Source organism: Capra hircus, chromosome 17, assembly GCF_001704415.2.
Source record: "Capra hircus breed San Clemente chromosome 17, ASM170441v1, whole genome shotgun sequence".
NCBI classification, from domain to species: domain Eukaryota; kingdom Metazoa; phylum Chordata; class Mammalia; order Artiodactyla; family Bovidae; genus Capra; species Capra hircus.
Window position 1 is genome coordinate 17,808,850 of NC_030824.1, and position 20,718 is coordinate 17,829,567.

The window sequence follows — 20,718 nt, forward strand, 5'->3', positions numbered from 1 at the left end:
CCAGTACTCTTGCCTGGAAAATTCCATGGGCAGAGGATGGAGGCTACAGTCCATGGGATTGCAGAGTTGGATAGGACTGAGCACACAGCCAGGCTTATCAACCAGCCTTGTGATAAGAGGGTGTGGTGGGGTCGGGAGAAGCATTCAGCCCTCCTAAGACAGAGTCTTCTGCCTCAGTGCCTTTGGCTGTTTCCTTCATGCCTGCCTTCAGAAACCTCAGGATGGACATGCAGGCGGGCTGTCTTTTGTGAGGGGCTAGTGGAGGGTCGCTCTGAGGTGGAATCATCCTAATGGATTTTACCACTCTGGTTTGATAGAAACATTTTGTGATAAGAATCGCAAGATAATGTAACCTGTGTAATATTTAACCCCAGCCAGCTAAAATGATCTACACATGTAGTTCCCCGGGCGAGGAGCCTTGGAGGACAGATGTATGCTGCATCAACGAGATCGGAAAATTCAGTTTGCTTTTGACAAAGAGAATTTTATCAAACAGTTCGTACTTCTTCACTTAATTTTGTCAAGCCTTCAGAAGGTCAGAATTGCTAGGATTAGGCTATGCAGCTTCTCAGTGCATGTCGCCAAGGGAAAAAGTTGGGGACGGGAAGAGGAGGAAAGCCAATTTCAGGGCGCCAAGTCGCTGCACCTCTCCCCACCGACCGCCAGGGGGCGTGCTAGACCCGCTCCCGCCTCTTTCTGGGCACGTGATCTCGGTCCAGCCTTCTCGCTTTACGGCGCGTCGCCTGCGGCGGCAACGGTTACCATGGAGACGAGGCTTGGTTGCCAACTGTCACTAGGGAGCCTGTGGAGAAAGCGGCCGCAGGTGGGAAGAGGGCTTTACACAGCGGAACGACCCCGGCCTTTGAGGACCAGGGTGGGTGCGCTCTGTGAGTCAGGAGCGGGGTCCCCGGCAAGGCGGGGGGCGCTCACCCCACCTGGGCCCGGCCTGAGGTAGCTCCAGGGAGACCTCCACCGCGCCTGGGCTTTATGCCCCCAAGGGCCCAGACACCTGCCCCCCCCAACTCCACCCTTCCCCGCCCGCACCTTGCTGCTTACTTGCTGTTTTACCTTGAATAAGTCACTACACCTCTCAGCACCTCAGACTTAAGTTTGCTATGAGGAGTAAACGAGAGAAAACGTTAAAATGCTTTTAAACTTCCCAAACGACTGTTGCCATTTCTCAAGCACTCTGTGCTGCAGCTGTGTTGAGCATTTTACGAATGCTACCTCATCTTCACAAGACCCCCAGAATGTAGGCTTATCATTTTCATTTTGCCAGTGAGCAAATTTAGACTCTGAGGGGTAAAGTGACTTGCCTGAGGTCACAGAGCTACTGAGTGGTAGAACTGGGATTCAGTGCCAGCACAGGCTGACTGAAAAGACAACACTTTTAACCACCACCTGCTTCTTCCTTGATTCATATGATTAGAATTGTCGCCAATACCTGGGTTATCATTTTGCTGCCTGTGGGAATATGAGTATATTTAAAGTGAGTTAGAGGGCTTTAAAATTATTCCTAGAAAGGAACGGATCCCCGGGGGCAGGGGGAGAAGGGGTGTTGGGCATCAGTATTTTTAAAGATTCTGGACAAGCTTTCCCAGGAGTCTGGCATTCTTCTCATTCTCATGGAAAGGGACAGAGCTGGCATTGGCCATTTCATTGATATGTTTGTGGCCCAGGAAATCAAAGTGGGACAGAGAGGGCCCTGCTGATTATTATGTTCAAAATTTCTTTAGGGAAAACTCCAAAGAGAAGAATGTCAGATGCAGAGGAAAACCCGTTAGAAGAAACAGAAGAATATGGAGAAATAGAAATGCAAGAAGAAGATGATGAAGAAGAAGAATATCCAAATTTTGAAGGGCTAGAAAATATGCAACAGGAATTAAAAGAAGTTAACACATTAGCATGGATAGAGTCTCCAGAGGAGGAGGAGGAGGAGGAGGAGGGAGAAGAAGAAGGGAGGGAGTTTGGGGAAGAGGCGGAAGCAGAGGATGGGGAGGAAGGAGAGGTGGAGATAAGAGAAGAGGAAGAGGAGGACAGGAAAGGGAAGGAGGAGGGAGAGGAAGAAGGGGAAGGGGAGGAGAGAGTGGAGGAGCATGAGGAGGAAGAGGCAGGGAAGGGAGAGGAAGTGGTGGAAGGATTGGGGAAGGAGGCTTTCAAAGACGAAGCACTGGAGGCAGATGAGGAGGCCTCAGGAGCACAGGAAGAAAGCACAGTGGAGCCCGAAGAAATCACCTCGTCCATGATCAGCTTGGAGAGATTTATGCAGACTGATTCCCAGACAGTCTTGTCAGAAACATCCCTAGTAAGTAGGAATTGTCATTCGTTCATTCATTCCTAATCATTAATCGCATGCTTGTTACCCACTTACCTGCCCAGCTATGGGAATATAAAACCAAATAATACACAATCCATTCTCTTAAGGAGCTCTAAGGTGTGTAGGGAGGCAGACCCATAACCAAAGAGCAAGTGTTAGAAAACTAAGTGGAGTGAGGGGACTTCCCTGGTGGTCCAGTGGCTAAGATCCTGAGCTCCCAATGCAGGGGGCCTGGGTTGGATCCCTGGTCTGGGAATTAGATGCCATATATGGCAACTGAGACCTGGCACAGTCAAATAAATATTAAAACAAACAACTAAGTGGAGTGATTGAGAGATGCATAAGAGATATGTATCTATATAAAGGCTGACAACCCAGCTTAGAGGATGATCAGGGAAATCTTCCTGGAGGAAGTGTGTACCAGAGCTGACTTAAAGGAGAGTGGTTAGCTGGAGTGTGCTTATCTAAACAGAGTCAGCCTGTAAAACTCAGCTGTGGTCCAAGGAGAAGTGTGTGCCTGCGTGCTCAGTTGCTTCAGTCGTGTCTGACTCTCTGGGACCCTGTGGACTGTAGCCCGCCAGGCTCCTCTGTCCGTGGACTTTCCCAGGCAAGAATACTGGAGTGGGTTGCCATGCCTTCCTCCATGGGATCTTCCCAACTTAGGGATCAAACCTAAGTCTCCTGCATCTGCTGCATTGCAGGTGGATTCTTTACCCACTAAGCCACCTGGGAAGCCCCAAGGAGAAGTGACTCTCTATGACTTTGTGGTGGTTTTGGAGGCCACTTAGAAGAATCATTTTGCTGTTGTGGGTCTGCTAGTAAGCTGAGAATAAACTTGACACACCCACGATTCCTGTTATTTGAGTACAAAACGTCCCAGGCTCTCTTTTAAAGCAGTTCATAGTTCTGATGTGAGGCTAACACTAAGACTGGCTGATTAGGAAAAGAAAGGAGACTAAATGAGGGCATGTGGCGGCGTGTACTGGATTTGGCATCACAGTCTCCTTTTTATTTCTTTTTTTTAAAGAACAGTGGTAGCGAGTCAAAGCATTCATTACAATCAGAGCTTTTAGAAACGTTTGAGCTTCCAAGAAGCCCTGGCTCACAATTAGAGTTTCTGGATTTGGATGTAACCACTTCTGGGGAACCACTGATTAGTTTCCCGGAAAGGCAGCCTTCAAGCGAGCTCGACCAGAGGCCCCAAGACGAATTGGAAGAAGAAGAAGGGAGAGACTTGGAACCAGAAAGGGGAGACTTGGAGCAGGAAAAGAGGGAAAGGAGAAAAGAAAAGAGGGTATCATATATCAGCGAGAAAAGTGAAAAAGAATCACAGCCCAAAGCAAGGATCACCAAGGCATCGCTGGTCTCCACCGCCACTGAGGACGTTTTGTTCCAAAGCAGGGAGAGTGCCAACACGTACCCCTTGGTAAGTGTGGCGTCCTTTTATGTGTTTACTTTTTTAAACTTTTTATTTTTGTATTGGGGTATAGCTGATTAACAATGTGGTGAAAGTTTTAGGTGGACAGCGAAGGGACTCAGCCATTCAATCCATTCTCCCTAAAACCCTCCTCCCATCCAAGCTGCCAAATGGCCCCCAGTGCTTTGAGAGTATTTTGAAATAGGGGAATTTTATGCCTATGGAAAAAGTGCCACCAGAAAGATCCATTTTAAGCTAATCATAGACTTGGGTCTTTTTAAAGTTCAGTTCAGAGCTCTGCTGGACGTGTGTGACAGAATGCACTGCATCTGGGTTCAATAGCAGTGCTGTTCTGCAGGCAAAGAAATTCCGCAAGCGGTTTGTCTGTTGCATAGGGTGTTATTTTCTTTCTTTCTTTTTTTTGGCCACACCTCGAGGCATGTGGGGAGTTCCTTGACCAGGGATGAAACCCATGCCCTCTGCAGTGGAAGCACGCAGCCTTAACCAGTGGACCGCCAGGGAAGCCCAGGGTGTCGTTTTCTTGCAGGAGACTCAAAATCTCTCTCTCCCCTCTCTCTGTTTCTCTTCCTTCCCACTCTCTCTCTTTGATATTCTGATACTTCTCTTCCAGCCACCAATTCTTCTCTTCCTCCTCCTCTCCTCACCTCTTCTCCTGTAACTGGCTTGATCCTTTTAGCAGCTCCTCAAACCATGACAGTTTCCTAAAAACTAGCCACCCCAAGATGGATCAATAAGCAAAAGGTCTGGAAGAAATGAAAGCCACCAGGAAAAGCACCAGTTGGTCCAATGGAGTCTGCCTTTGCTGCCGCTGACAGCATTTCAGGGAGGTGCCATCTGCGAGGAATAAAAATATTATCATTTGCCAAGAGAAGGAAGAGGAGGTTTCTTTTCCCCCTTCTTCCTCCATCTGCTGCTTTCTGAAAATTGTTTCCTGGGATTCATCCTCCCCCCGCCTCTCCCCTGTAGATCCATGCCTTTGGAAGATTCGTAAGTGATGGAGTGTGTATACTTAATGCAGTTCCTAACACAGAGTGAGCACTTGACAAGTGTTAACAACCAGATGATGAATGGGTGGTGGTGGTGGTGGTAATGGAAGGAAGCCGAGGGGAAGTGCGGAGAAACTGACAGCCTCCTTTCTTTAGATGTGGCTGGCTTTGAGCAGTGGAGTTAAAGCTTCAAGCTTGCAGTTGCTTGGTCTGAAAGAAAGAATAACTGAGTTTTTTAGAGCCCATGAGGACATTGGTCTTATTTAGCCGACTAACCAGAAATCAGGTGATATCACTGATGATAGCAAGCGATCTTTGTGCCAGGGCCCCCGCTCCCTGGACTTGACAAAAGCCACCACGCAGGTCTGGGCCCCTGTTAGCCTTGGGCTTGCTGTGGAACCAGACTTGCAGAGGCTGTCCCCCTTTACAAGTTTGCTTAGCTCTCTGAGGGTGCTTTCTTTTTCCTTTCCTTTTGCCTTTATTGTTTCTTCTTTTTGTTAAAATGAATAAGTGCTCTTTATTTAAAAAAAAAATATATATATATATACACACAGAGGTTCAGTGGCTAAGACTCTGTGCTCCCAATTCAAGGGGTCTGGGTTCGATCCCTGGTCAGGGAACTAGATCCTATAGGGTGCAACTGAAGATCCTAAGCTCAAAGATCTTGTGAGCCACAACTAAGACCTGGTGCAGCCAAATAAATAAATAAATAATCTGTATTTATTTTCTTAAAAAAAATTCACCTTTTATTTCTTTTTTCTTTAAAAAAGAAAAGCATATATATATATGGCAAAGATTCCTATTCTTTAACACACTCTCACCCAAAACCGTTTTCCTGAGGTGATTACTGTTGCAGTTTGGTATAACCATGTATCTTTCCAGACTTTTTCTGGTACATGTACAAATATGTATCTATACACACAGACGGTGCGTGCATGCGCGCGTGCGCACGCGCACACACACACACACACACACGAGTTTGTTTTTCAGTTTTTGTTTTTACCAGTGAGATATTCTGAATCTCTGTAAAATGCTTTTGCACTTAATATCTCTTAGAGGATTTTTTGTATCAGTTCATGTGTAGCCACTTCTTCATTTTAAATTCAGCTATTTCCCTATTGATGGCCATTTATGCTGTTTCTAATTTCTTGCTCTCACCAAAGGTGCTTCTGTTGCAGGAATGGGGACCTCCTCCAGGGCTCGAAAACGGGCTCTTGTCTAACACTCGGAAATGAATTGTCCGAGGAGATGCACGTGCTGACACAGCAAGAGACTTTAGTGGGAAGGGGCGCCCAGGTGGAGAGCAGGAGGGTGAGGGAACCCAGGACAACTGCTCTGCCACATGGCTCACAGTCTCAGGTCTTATGGTGATGGGATTAGTGTCCAGGTTGTCTCTGGCCAATCAGGGTCCTTCCCGGTGGTGCAGGCATTACTCAGCCAAGATGGGTGCCAGCGAGGAGGGTTGTGTTCCTTATTGGGACCTCCTGTTGTGAAATAATTCATGCAGCGGTTGCTTATGCTGCCTGGCCAGGATGGGTGGCTTCAGTCAGTGTGTCTCCCCTAACTCTTCAGTGTGTATACTTCTCTATGTGCCGCAACACCCTCCTTTTCCTTTGGGGTCCCCTGCCTTATTCCAGAGGCCTGTCATAAGTTGAAGTGCTCATGGTAAATAGGCATAACCGTGGATACCATCTCCATCCAAAAAAACAAAGTATCATGAGTTTATGAGAAGGAATCATACGACTATCAAATATAGTAAAATCTGGTTTTGACAATCAAGTTTTGTTTTCCAGATGACCATGTTTTAGAAGAAGATTAATACGAGAGGTGACTGTCCCCATGATCACCCATCATAAACGTTGAAACTAGTGCAAAATGCAATGAGTATGAGTCCTGTGTGATTTTGGTTAATGATAGGGCTGCTCAAGGAAGTTCTGTGACTACTGAGTGAGGTCCATCTCGTTTTCATCTTGGAAGAGTTGTTTTACCTGGAGGCAGGAGTCTAGTTAAGAATGTGTTCTTTTTATAACTAATTTGTTAAATTGGAAAATAAATTTCCAGGATGACTATAAGGCCTTTTAGAATTACTAGGTTTCTAAAAAAACCCTCTCACATGAAGAAATTGGCTTTTAAGAAGCTAGAGGTCACTTCCCTGATGGTCCAGTGGTTAAGGTTCCACACTCCCAATGCAGGGGCCACTGGTTTGATCCCTGGTCAGGGAACTAGACCCCACCGGCTACAGTGAAGATACTGTGTGCTGCAACTAAGACCCAGCACAGCCAACTAAATTAATTTAAAAAAAGATCCAGCTAGATATGGAATATTTCCATTCCTAGAAGGTGCAGCTTGAGACAATTATGATTCCATAATTCTACCACTCACGCCCATGCAATAAAAGATCTAAATATAAGTATAAGTTACAGCAAATGAGCAGATGGAATGAGGAGACAATGGAGAATGAAGTGTGTAGGAGAGAAATCGGCCACGCTGCCCACTCTGTCTGTCTTGGGAGAAATATATGGTCCATCATTTAACCTTAAGTATCATTCAAATATTAGAAAGGAAATGCACCAGATTTCATCTCTATGCTCCAATATAATTCACTGATTTTTGGTAACTGATTACATAACCATTATTTTAAACACTCTACCACATCAACCTTGGTTAATTTTTAAAAGAGACTTAATGGGGGGTGGGGGTGGCAGTTTTAGGTTATAGGAAAATGGAGTGGAAAACAGAGAATCCCCGTGTAGTCCCTTGTGCCTTCTTCCCCCCGGTCTCCTCTGTTACTCTTGCATGAGTGCAGTACATCTGTCAGAGTGGATGAGCCAATAGGGAAGCATAAGTATTGCCTGAAGTCCACAGTGTACCTTTGGGTTCACTGTGTGCTGTGCAGTCTCTGGGCTTTGACAAATACATAATGACGCATATCTACCACTGTTGTTTCATGCAGAGCAGTTTCACTGCCCTAAAAATCTCCTGTGCCCCACCTGTTCATCTCCCCCTCTCCCTTAGCACCCCAGCCACTGGCAACCATTAATTTCTTTAAATTGTCTCCATCATTTTGCCTTTTCCAGAATGTCATGTAGTTGGACTCATACACTATATAGGCTTTTCAGATTGGCTTCTTTCACTTAGTTAGCATGCCTTTAAGTTTCCTCTGTGTCTCTTCTGGCTTACTAGCTAATTTCTTTCTAATTTTTAAAATTTTAATTTTACTTAATTTTTTGACCATGTCTTGTGGCTTGTGGGATCCTCGTTCCCTGACCAGGGATCAAACCTGGGCCCTTGGCAACGAGAGTGGAAAGTCCTAACATTGGACTGCCAGAGAATTCCTTCATTGCTTTCTTTTTTGGGGGATGTGAACCATTTTTAAAGTCTTTACTGAATTTGTTACAGTATTGTTTCTGTTTTGCATTTTGTTTTTTTGGCCACGAGGTCTAAGCTTCGGGACCAGGGATCAAACCCACACCCACTGCATTGGAAGGTGAAGTCTTAACCACTGGACCACCGGGGAAATCCCCCCTCATTTATTTTTTTATCACTGAATGATACTCCATTGTATGAATGTACCACAGTTTATCTATAATTTTTGTAAGAGACATTGAAAACAAAAATATACATAAACAAACTGCTATTGAATTGAAAGCAATAGTCATATTTATAGTACCTGTTATTTTTCATTTCAGGAAATTTTAACTTTGTTTTATTTTACTTGTTACTAGAAACATGGGGTTTTTAATCCTCCTAAGGGAATTTTCTCTCTTTATATTGAATACTTTGTCCTTCCAGGGAGAATCATGAATAAGGAACAAGTACTCAGGCTAAATAATTGCCTTCCTTAAGAAGTTACTTAGTGACTTTATTATAACTTATCCATTCTACATACTCTCATTCAGTAAACTGAATTTCACAACAATCAGTGCTCACTGTGTGGGTGATTACTGAACTGGGTTCTAGGTTCTGGGGAGTAGGTAAATAGGAAGTTGTTTCTATTTACTGTTGAAGGCTTTCCTTTATTTTTAAAGGAAATATTTTTATTGAAATATACAAAGAGAAAGTGCACACACAAGTGTAGAACTCACTGAATTCTTGCGCAGTAAACGTACCTGTGTTTACCTTGCATCTTTGCTTTTCTTTCTAAATGGAGTTATCAATCACATACCATAAAATCCACCCTCTTAACTGTTTCTGAAAAGATTATGGTAAGGGACTTCCCTGGCGGGCCAGTAGCTAAGACTCTCAATGCAGGGGGCCCAAGTTCTATTCCTAGTCGGGGAACTAGTTCCCACATGCCACAATTGATTTCTCATGCCACAGCTAAAGATACCACGTGCTGCAGCTAAGACCTGGTGCAGCCGAATAAATAAATAAATAGTTTTAATCAGGTTGTGTCAAAAGGCACATAATATAAAACTTATCGTCATAACCATTTTTACATGTAAAATGATTTTTGTTAGGTTGGCCAAAAAGTTTGTTCTAGTTTTTCTGTAAGGAAAAACCATGTTAGGTGGTGGTGGTTTAGTCGCTAAGTCGTGTCTGGCTCTTTGTGACCCCATGGACTGTAGCCCACAGGTTCTTCTGTCCATGGGATTTTCCAGGCTAGAATACTGCAGTGGGTTGCCATTTCCTCCTCCAGGGGATCTTCCTGACCCAGGGATCGAACGTGGGTCTCCTGAATTGCAGGTGAATTGTTTACCAACTGAGCCACCAGGGAAAACCCCATAAGCTGTTATGGAAAAACCCACCCGAACTTTTTGGCCAACCCAGTAAATACATTCATAGAGCTGTGCAACTGGCATCATCGCCATCCCCATAACTCTGTTCATCTTGTGAAACACGCACTGTACCTGCAGCTGCCAACTCCCCACCCCCCACCCAGTTCCTGCCAACACCCTTCTACTTTCCGTCTCTGTGATTTTGACTATTCCCAGTACCTCATACAAGTGGAACCATTCAGCTCATATTTGTCTTTCTGTGACTGGCATATTTTACTTACATTATGTCCTAAAGGCCCATCCACGTTGGAGCATGTGTCAGAATCTCTGTCCCTTTGGAGGCTGAATAATATTCACACATTGTTTATCCATTCATATGTCCACGGACCCTGGGGTTGCCTCTGCCTTTTGACCATTGCAAAACATGCTGCTCTGCACACGGGTGTACATGTATCTTTTCGGGACTCTGACTGATGTTCTTTTGGGAATGTGCCCAGAAGTGTAACGGCTGGATCACACGGGGATTATTTCCAGTTTTTTTGAGGAACCTCTATATTGTTTTCCACAGCAGCTTCACCGTTTCACACTCCCACCCATGATGCATAAAGGTCCCAGTTTCTTCACATCCCTGTAAAGTGTACCCTTTAAGTTTATTTTAATTTTTAAAGTTATTTTTGTTGAAGTGCAGTTGATTTGCAATGTTAGTTTCAGGTGTACAGCAAAGTGATTCAGTTATATATAATATATATTTGTATGTATATATATGTGTATGTGTATATATATCTTTTTCAGATTCTTTTCCCTTGTAGATTATTATAATATATTGAGCATAGTTCCCTGTGCTATACAGTAGGTCCTTGTTAGTTATCTGTTTTATATATAGTAGTGTGTATATTTTAATCTCAAATTCCTAGTTTATCCCTCCTTCCCAACCCACTTTCCCCATAAGTTTGTTTTCTATGTCTATGAAAATTTACCCTTTTAAAATGTACAATTGGGTCTTCCCTGGTGATCCAGTAGTTAAGAATCCACCTGCCAATGCAGGGGTCACGGGTTTTAATCCCTGGTTGGGGAACTAGGATCCCACATGCCTCAGAGCAGCTAGGTCTTCATTGCTACAACTAGAGAGTTTGTGTGCTGCAATGAATGATCCTTCATAACCCAATGGAGATCCCTGCATGCCGCAACTTAGAAATGACACAGCCAAAAAAAAAAAAGGTACAATTGTTTGGTTTCTTAGCCCATTCACAAGGTTATGCGATGTTTGCCACTATCTAATTTCAGAACATTTCTGTCACCCCAAAAAGACCCCATACACAGTAAGCAGTCACTCCCTACTTCCTCCCCCAGCGCCTGGAAACCATTGACCTACTTTCCATCTCTATGGATTTGCCTATTCTGGACATTTCCATATAGATGGGGTCATACACTATGTGGTCCTTCGCATCTGACTGCTTTCACTTAGCATCACATTCTTAGGGGTCATCCACATAGTAGCATGTTCTTGAGGACTTCTCAAGGTGATGTTTCTCTCTTTAAAAAAATTTTTATTTGTTGCTAGTTTTATATTTTTGGCAGTTTTGGATCTGAGTTGCAGCCTGAGGGCTTAGTTGCCCTGTGCACACAGGATCTTAGTTCTTGGACCACGGATAGAACCCACATAGCCTGTGTTGAAAGGTGTGTTCTTAGCCACTGAACCCCCAGGGAAGTCCCAACGTGGTATCTCTTTATTGGTTGATGATGTGAACCCTTTTCCTCCAGGACTCATGCTAGGATCGCCCTGCAGCCCAGCTCTGGGCTCACACACCATAGTGTCCTGCTGGTTTTACCTTTGTCTTACAGACTATGACCTGGTCATTCGGATGGAACAGTACCCTTCCTGTTTACTACATTCGAGAAAACGAGAGAGTCCTTCTCTACGCCAGTGGTCACACTGGGGTCATCTACAACGTCCTCAAGAACAACCAGCACCATCTTCAGGTTTGCAGGCTTCTCTTCTGGTGAAAGAAGTTGTCATTAACTTGAATACAGCACTTTGTTTTTTATTTCTAGGACCAACCTCATTCTATCTCAGTCACGTGTTCCTTCCTCCCTTCTGAACCATAGCGAATTCTGTTTGCAAACAACTTTTGCTGTTTGTTGTCTTTCTGATTCTAATCAGAATCAATTTACAAACAGCAGTTGACTTTAATTTTATAGTAACTAGAGTCTAAAGCATCTGTATTTTTTTACATTTCTGTAAAAATGGGGTCAGGAGAGACCATGTTGTCTCTATGGGACAGTGATGAATGCAAAGGGAAGCTCTTCAGTGGGGATTCAGACCTCGTTAACCCTTAGCCTCCTTTCTAGAGCTCTCAGGGCTTTGATCCTCCTACTCATGCTGAAAAGTGGGTGTTAATATCCCCATTTCACAGGAGAGGAAACTGAGGCTCAGGTCAATTTAGCTGACTGGCCCAAGGCTGCTCTAGCAGGTGGTGAAGCCGGGTCTTAGGCTCAGGTCTCCTAACTTGAAAATATTAAGTAGGTCAGTTGTCCTCCTCCCTCGCCTCCCTCCAGCATCTGTTTTTATTCACACCCCCTAAGTGCCTCCCTAAATGCCCCACACACCTTCCGTCCCCCACACTGCACTGCTTCCTCTGTTCCGGATGTTTTTTTGACCCCTTTCATTTTCTTTTACCTGTCCAAATGTTTTTCCAGTGTCTGAATTTCTACTAGTTAACCTGATAAACAGTTCCACATCACCCCCTTTCAGTTCCCTATATTTTAATAAGGACCTTCCTCAGTCAATGCCTAGATCAGAAGCTTCACCAAGTATTTTTCCAAGAGGTCAACCAGTACTCAGCATCCTGCCAGGGATCCAAGACACGTGGGTGTAACTTCAGGAATTTGCTTCCTAGAAGTCCTGAAACGTACACAGTCAGCATACTCTTCTTGGCGCTTAGTTGAATGTGCAGCGCCGAGCACAGCAGGGGGAGAAGGGACAGTGTGATGGTAGGGATGTGGAGGAGGGGCAGATGGGCTGAGAAGCAGGGAGCGGCCAGGCAGGCATCCAGCCTCCCCAGAGGGGATGGCTGGGCGGGGCCTCGGCCAGTCATTCATTTCCATTTGTATTTGTCATAACCACTATGTTTCAGATGACGTCATGAGCAAAACAGACCTAGTTCCCCCCACCATGGAGAGGCAGACTTAACCAAGTGAACATGTAAATACATAACTAAAGACTGGGGACTTCCCCTGGTGGTCTGGTGGCTAAGACTCTGTGCTCCCAAAGCAGGGGGCCTGGGTTCCATCCCTGGTCAGGGAATTAGTTCCCACATGCCACAGCTGAAGATCCTGTGTGCTGCAACTAAGAGTTCCCATGCCCCAACTAAAAGGTCCAGCATGCCGCCCTGAAGACTGGGGATCCCACGAGCTGCAGCTAAAGACCTGGCACAGGCAAATAAATAAATAAACAATAAACTTGCCTACAAATAAAGATGATAATCGCTGGAATGGGTATGTGAAAGTGCTCTAAAAGAGAAAAATCAAGGTCTGAGAAGACTTCCTCTGAACTGGTAGGCAGGGAATAGAAACGTGCTATTTTTGCTGAGACCTGAAGGCTGAGCATGAGCCAACCAGGGGCAGTTTTGCAGGCAAGAGCATCCCCGACAAAGAGAGCTCCAGATTTTCAGGCCTTTTGTGTGGGGCCCAGAGAAGAGGCCAGTGAGCGAGGGGGTGACGTGGAAAGAGGGCAGTAGGGGTGGTTTCCTGGCTGCCATCTCTTGTTTGTGTTTCCAGAAGATTCCTGTTGTGTGGGGAGGATTATAGGAGGATACAAGTGAAAGCAGAGGCCAGCAAGGAGGCTTTGGCTCCAGAGCTGCTCAGGGACCCAAGTGAGCAGTTTTAAGGGAGATGAGGCCAGCAGGGGAGTCCAAGGAGGTGGGACCTGAGAGGACCCAGACATTTATTCTCAACCAGGGTTCAGAGTCAGGTACATGCCTTGACCCCTAGGAAGCCACTGTTCTTGTGGGGAGTGTAGCTTATCCTGTGAGTGTTTTGTTTTTTTTTTAATACTTTTTTTTACTTTTAATGTGGGCCATTTTTAAAGTCTTTGTTGAATTTGTTGCAATATTGCTTCTGTTTTATGTTTTCTTGGCCCTAAGGTGTGTAGGATCTTAGCTCCTTGACCAGGGATGGAACCCACACCCCCTGAATTGGAAGGTGAAGTCTTAACCCCTGGACCATCAGGAAAGTCCCTCCCACAAGCGTTTCAAGGGAAAGTCTGAAAACCTCTGGCTGTAGAGTAACACCAGGAAAGTGGGCAGGAGTTGGATGTTCAGAGGTGGAGACTGGACAGGGAGCTCACGTCTCTCTCTGGGGTCCCACCTTTCCTGCTGGCTCCAGGGCTGGGCTGCACCTTCCACGTCTCAGAGCATCTTCTCTCCACGTCTGCAGGGCCACCCCAACATCATTTCCTGCCTCTGCATCAGCGAAGACAGGCGCTGGGTTGCCACGGCCGACAAAGGGCCCGACTGCCTGATCATCATATGGGACTCTTTCACAGGGTAGGCACGCCAGAGCCGCCGCCTCCTCGTTTACGTACAGTAACGGGCCACTGTAACCCACAAAAAATGAGGCATGCTGGTCTGGGGATAGAGAAGCCGGTGCTGGGATGCAGGGCAAGGTGCAAGGGTCCCAGGAGACCTTGTCTTCCTGCCTCAAGGCCCATGGGAGTGACGTGACTTTGGTGAATTTCACATGGACAATTCTTGGCTCTTTAAGCCAGAAACCCTGTCGCTCAGATGGTAAAGAATTTGCCTGCAATGCAGGAGACCTGGGTTCGAGCCCTCGGTCAGAAAGATCCTCTGGAGAAGGGAATGGCTATCCACTCCAGTGTTCTAGCCTGGAGAATCCCATGGATAAGCTGGCGGGCTACAGTCCATGGGGCCGCAAAGAGTCTGACACGACTGAGCAACTGACGCTACCAGGCACGCTGGCCTGAGGGGAGGTCAACTCACACTCACCCAGCTGGGGGGCCCAGAGAAGTTGTGTGACTTTCACCATCTGCAAAAAAATAAAAATAAAAATAAAAAAAAGGCTAATCATACCGTCTTTGTTTCCCTGGGCTGCTGTAAGAAATTACCTCTAGGGACTTTCCTGGTGATCCAGTGGCTAAGACTCTGTGCTCCCAATGAAGGGGGCCTGGGATTTGATTCCTGGTCAGGGAACTAGATCCCACATGCTGCAGCTAAAAGATTCGGCACAGTAAAATAATATATATCAAAAAAATTACCCCCCAACTAGGTGGCATAAATTACAGAAATTTATTCTCTCATTGTTCGTAAGGCCAGACATCTTGAAGTCAGGGTGTCTGCAGGGAGCTCCTTGGGGCCCTGAGAGAGAATCTGTCCCATGCTCCCCTCCTGACAGGTAGTCACTGGCATCCTTGGTGGCCCTTGACCTGTAGACATGTCCCTCCAGCCTCTGCTTCACATGGCGTTTTCCCCTCCGTATCTCTCTGTAAGGTTTTTTCTCCCCTAAAGACACCAGTCATTGGGTTTAGGGTCCTCCCTAAGCCAGTGTGACCTCATCTTAACTAATTAGACCTGCAGAGACTCTGATTCCATGTAAGGTCACATTCTGAGGTTCTAGATGGAATGAATTTTGAGAGGCGCACCATCTGACCTACACTACTTACCTTACGGGATTGTGATGAAGATCCAGAGCACAATGCCTGGCCCAGGGCAGATGCTCACAGATGTGTGTCCTTTTGTAATTCCTGGTCCTAGAGATAGAGGGCAGTGTCAGGTTCACTGACAAGATTGTAAGGGCTTGACTGGGTGTGGGGGGTGGGGTGGGGAGAGGTGAGGTGAGTCCAGGTGGAGAGGAAGGTTAGGAAGTTACACTGAATTTCTGGACACAGGAACTTCCCTCCTCCGGGTGGCGCGTGGCATCCATAGCGCTGTGTTACCTAGCCGCAGTCCTTACCCACTTGGCTGCTCAGTGGCTTTGAACACCCTTCACTCCTCTTGGCTCCTCTGACACCATGTGCCCCTGGTTCTCCACCCAGTGCTGTCTGTTCCCTCTCAGATTCTTCTCAGTCTTATCCTCCTCTGGCTGTTCCTTAGCTGTGGCATGAGGGGATGTGGGTGCTGCTGGTGATGTTCTCCAGCCGGGCAGGAGCACACCTAGCGCTTGAAGCCAGACCATCTTACTCTCAGTGTTTCCTGTGTTTGCTGAGGGGGCACTGCTGGAGGGCGTTCCACCTGCCGGTCCCATGGGCCTCCTCTGCCAAAATGTCCAAAAGTCCTGTGCCTTTGCCTCCAAATAACCTCTGCCTCTGCCCATCCTCTCCTGCTTGGGTCTCCTGCAACAGCCTCCTGTCAGATCTCTCCTGCTCCCCTTGCAGTTTCGCTCTTCAACCCCACCCTTCATGGCACCAAGCTACTTTTTTCTTTAAGTTATTTATTTTTGGCCACACTGCGCAGCATGTGGAACTTCTCCGACCACGAATCGAACCCTCGCCCCCTGCAGTGGAAGCATGGAATCTTAACCACTGGACCACCAGAGAAGCTCCTGAACTACTTTTACACATGCACTTCCCTGGCATTAATTACATTCACAATGTTAAGCAGTCATCACCACCGTTGCAGAACACTTGCATCACCCAACCAGAAAACCTGAAGGAATGAATTCCTCACTCTCCCTCCCCTCAGCCTCTGGTAGCCTCTCATCTACTTTCTATCTCTGTAGATTTGCCTGTTCTGGACATCTCATGTCAACAGAGTCATACAATATGTGGCTTTTGTGTCTGGCTTCTTTCACTTAGCATAATATTTTCCAAATTCTTCCATGTTGTAGCATGAATCAATATCCCATTCCTTTTTACATCTGTTTAGGATTCCATTGCATGAATATACATACTGTTTATCTATTCATCTGTTGATTTTTTTAAGTTACTTTCATACATTTTAATTGGAAGCTAGTCTCCTTGGGCCACCATCTCCAATCCTAGCCCTCTAGTCAATTTGGAGCATTTCATTCCAGAATATTTGCTGTTGTATTAAATACACATGTGGCCAACAGCATCCTATGGTTTTCCTCTGCCACTTTTTTTTTTAAGATCTTATTTAATTTATTTTTTGGCCATGTGACATGTGGGATCTTAGTTCCCTGACCAGGGATCCAACCCACACTCCCTGCTTTGGAAGTGCAGAGTCTTAACCACTGTATCACCAAGGCAGTCTCTCTCCACAACATTTTGAGCTTGATCTTTGAGCCAAATGCAAAATCCGATTGTGTTGCTCCCCTGCTGAGAACCCTCCAGGGACTGCTCATTGCCAATTCAGCCCCTGTTGCAGGGGATTCGCACCTCACACACTAGCCACGCAAACACTTCTGCCACAAAGTGAAATTCCCGTCTGTGTGCCTAGCGGTCATCTATAGCAATGACATGCTTTTCAGCTGCGGGTGATGACACAGCCGCCTGACACAGCTGTCCTGAGGCAGAAAGGGCGGGCCTCTCACTGGGTCTCTTCTCTCACCCTTTGCCCAGGCAGAGCTGGCCTCCTTTCAGACTGTGTTTATCCTTTGCTTTTTATTCGTTTATAGAACTGTCTCCCCCATGAGACTAGGGGTGACTCTGCAGTAATTTTTTTCTTTACCTGCAAAGTAAAGTGTGTCTCTGGTTAACAATGCAAATGATTCATCGATAATAAGTTTTATGATATTCAAATGATGACTTGGGGAACCCAGAAAGGATATTTGGTGTTAGAATTAATATTCATTTATTAAAGTGATAAACCGTACTTCTTCTTTTGAGATTATTAGTTCACCTGAATCCTAACTCTGCAAATCTAGCATGTTTTCGCAATTGCCTATAAGGGGGGCTCTGATTAGTGTTTGGTCTCACAAATTTTGTTATTATCTCCTTTTAAGCGTTGTAAACTGCATTTAGAATTGGAATATATTCAGTTTCATCTTTAAGTTCTTTAGTAGTCTGATTAACAAATAAATCCTTCATCAGTACTTAAGTAATTCTCATAAATCTAATAAACTAGACATAAATATGGCAATAAGCTAGACATAAATGTGGCAAGTCTTAAGTTCTCTTAAGTGTTCTAATACTGTTTATAAACCTAATACAATTTGAATTTAAAATCACAAGTCTAAATCAACTACAGACTGTAAATTAGAATCACAAATTAATCTGTTTGTTAACATATCAGAGACTCTGATATGTTAAATTCTCTTAAACATGACTCAGTCCTTTAAAAAATAAATCTCTTATCACGAATGTTAATAGTACAGGTCCAGCTGACTTCATCTTCTCTACATTTAATTCTGTCTCCAGAGATGAGATACATTTCCCCACAATGGACATCAGTATGGCATTCCTAACAACTTTAGAACTCCCTTCTCAAGGGAATTTTGGGGGCTGCTTCTCAGTGGCATAAAATTTCTCAAGTGACAGAGAACCAGACAGGCCCTCAGCCAGCACGTGGACTTGGTTCCAGCCAATTGGTACACCAATGTGGCATACTGAGACCTGTTTACATTAAGGTCTCCATTATGAAAAACCAACTACAGGAACTTCTCCGGTGTCCAGTGGCTAAGACTCCCAAAGCCGGGGGCCTGCGTTCAGTTCCTGATCAGGAAACTATATCTAGCGTGCTGAGATTTAAGAATTCATGTGCTGCCACAACGAATGTCAAAAATCCCACGTGCTGCAGATAAGACCTGGTGCAGCCAAATAAGTAAGTAATAAAAAAGAAAAACCATGGATCCACACAACCCGTGTACCTGGATTAAGTCTTCCTACCACCTGCTCTTCGAGTGGAGGTCAGGGCCTCCCCCACATCACAACTCGCTTCCATCATTTCTTCAACTGTTTCTTTGGTTACTTTGACTCTCTCAGATATTCATGTATTGTCTAATTGTGCATATGTAAAGGCTTTGTCTGCTTCATACCGTTCTAAAGTGCTGTCAGTGACATAATACAAACATGTAGAAATAAAAAAAGAAGAAAGTCCCCCTTCACCCAAGCCTATATCCACAGTCACCATGTAGTTTGCAGTTCATTCCTCCAGATTTTTTCTTTACTTGTAAATACACACACACCTGCACTCACTCACACACACACACACTCAGGATGATGCTACGTATACGCTTTGCAATTTGCTTTTTTCACAAAATTTTAGTCATTTTCTCAAATCTACCTCATTCTTTTTGAAGGTGACATATGTTTTTCTTTATATGGTTTTACCATGCTATTTGTTAAATAAACCCCATATCAATGGATATCTGTGTTGTTTCCAAAGTTTTGCTGTGAAAGCCATGCCACAATGAATGTGAATTGGCATTTATCTCTGTTTACTTCTGCTATTATTTCCCTAGGGAAAAAAACAAGTTGTAGAAGTGAAACTGGTAGCCTTTAGGATCTGTGCATTGAAGACTTTGACACATGCAGCTGAGCTGCTGTGGAGAAAGCCTATGCTTGTTTATTCTCCCCGTTCTGGAGGAGGTTGTGGCTTTCCTGCGAGCTGGGATGGTGTCCGAGGCAGTTTGTTTCATCCTTCACTCCTGGCCCAGAACTGGCCCTTGATAACCAAGGAGAGACTTGGGCTCAGACAGAGAACAAATAGCACATTTACATGCTGCCCTGAGCTTTTGTAAAAAATGAATTTATTTTTAATTGAAGGATGATTGCTTTACAGTATTGTGTTGGTTTCTGCTGTATATCAATAAATGCATCAGCCATAAATATACACATGCCCCCTTCCTCTTGAACCTCCCTCCCTCCCACCTCCTACCCCGTCCCACCCCTCTAGGTTGTCACAGGGCCCTGGTTTGAGTTCCCTGAGTCATATGTCAAATTCCCACTAGCTATCTATTTTATTTATGGCAGTGTATATGTTTCCATGTTAGTCTCTCCATTCATCCCACCATCTCCTTCCCACCCTCCGTGTCCGCAAGTCTGTTCTCTGTGTCTGCGTCTCCATTGCTGCCCTGCAAATAGGTTCACCAGTACCATCTTTCTAGATTCCATGTATATGTGTTAATATATATTTGTTTTTCTTTTTCCTGACTTACTTCACTCTGTATAATAGGCTCTAGGTTCATTCACCTCATTAGAACTGACTTAAAAGCGTTCATTTTTATGGCTGAGGAATGTTAAGGGCCAGATTAGAGTGGGTTTTTTTTTTTAATTAAGGCAAAATTCATGTATGGCTCAGTCAGTATAAGAATCTGCCTGCAACGCAGGAGATGGGGGTTTGATCCCTAAGTTGAAAAGATCCCCTGGAGAAAGGCATGGCAAGCCACTCCAGTATTCTTGCTTGGAGAATCCCATGGGCAGAGGAGCCTGGCAGACTACAAGTCCATGGGGTTGCAAAGAGTCGGACACAACTTGGTGGCTAAACCACTAGCACCAAAATTCATGTAGCATAAAAGTAACCACTTTATTATTTATTTTTTGCCACACCATGCAGCATGTGAGATCTTAGTTCCCCAGTTAGGGATTGAACCTGGGCCCCCTGCAGTGGAAGCACAGAGTTTTAATCCTGGGACCTCCAGGGAAGTCTCAAGAGTAACCGCTCAAAGTGAACAATTCAGTGGCATTGCGTGTAATTACAGTGGGGGGCAGACATCGCCTCTATCTGGTTCCCAAACATTTCCTTCTCCCCGAAAAGAAACCCTGAAACCATCAGTAGTCACAACCCACTCCCCCACCCTCCATCCACAGCCCCCTGGAACAAGCATACATCTGTGATCGGTTTCCATGAATTTGCCTGTTCCAGAGATTTGATGTAAATGGAACCATACAACGCGTAGCCTTTGGTGTCTGGCTCCCTTCCCTCAGCACCACGTCTTCAAGGTTCACCCGTGTTGTCGCCTGGGTCAGCGCTTCACTCCTCTTTGTGACGGAGTGGCATTCCGTAGTGTGGATGGACCGCAGCTGTCCTGTTCCTGAAGTGGGTGTCCCCCCTCGTGTTTTGCAGCATTCCTGTGCACACGATATTCGACAGCTGCCCAGAAGACAATGGCATTAGGGCCATGGCCATCACCCGCGACGCTAAGTATCTGGCAACCATCTCAGATGCCGAAATCCAGGTACGGGGCCCACTGGGACAGCCAGCCCGTCAAACGTTCCCCTGTGAGCAGCTCTGCCTCAGGCAGTGCAGCATCTCTGGTTATCTGGGTGGACGAATGACCGGATTCCCATCGGGGCTCCCTGCCTGAGGCCAAGCTCACTGTGCATTGCTCAGTTAGCGGAAGTCA

The 20,718-nt window shown here is 45.4% G+C and overlaps 1 protein-coding gene across 1 annotated transcript in view; it reads left to right on the top strand.

Annotated features, from left to right (window-relative positions):
• Positions 1,655-20,718, top strand: part of WDR66 (WD repeat domain 66) — a 71,870-nt gene continuing 52,806 nt past the window's right edge. The window contains exons 1-6 of the mRNA XM_018061299.1: positions 1,655-1,965; positions 2,020-2,305; positions 3,345-3,743; positions 11,302-11,439; positions 13,894-14,003; positions 20,439-20,550. Of these exons, the coding sequence (XP_017916788.1) occupies positions 1,718-1,965; positions 2,020-2,305; positions 3,345-3,743; positions 11,302-11,439; positions 13,894-14,003; positions 20,439-20,550 (1,293 nt within the window). The 5' untranslated portion in view covers positions 1,655-1,717. The remainder of the gene's footprint in view (positions 1,966-2,019; positions 2,306-3,344; positions 3,744-11,301; positions 11,440-13,893; positions 14,004-20,438; positions 20,551-20,718) is intronic.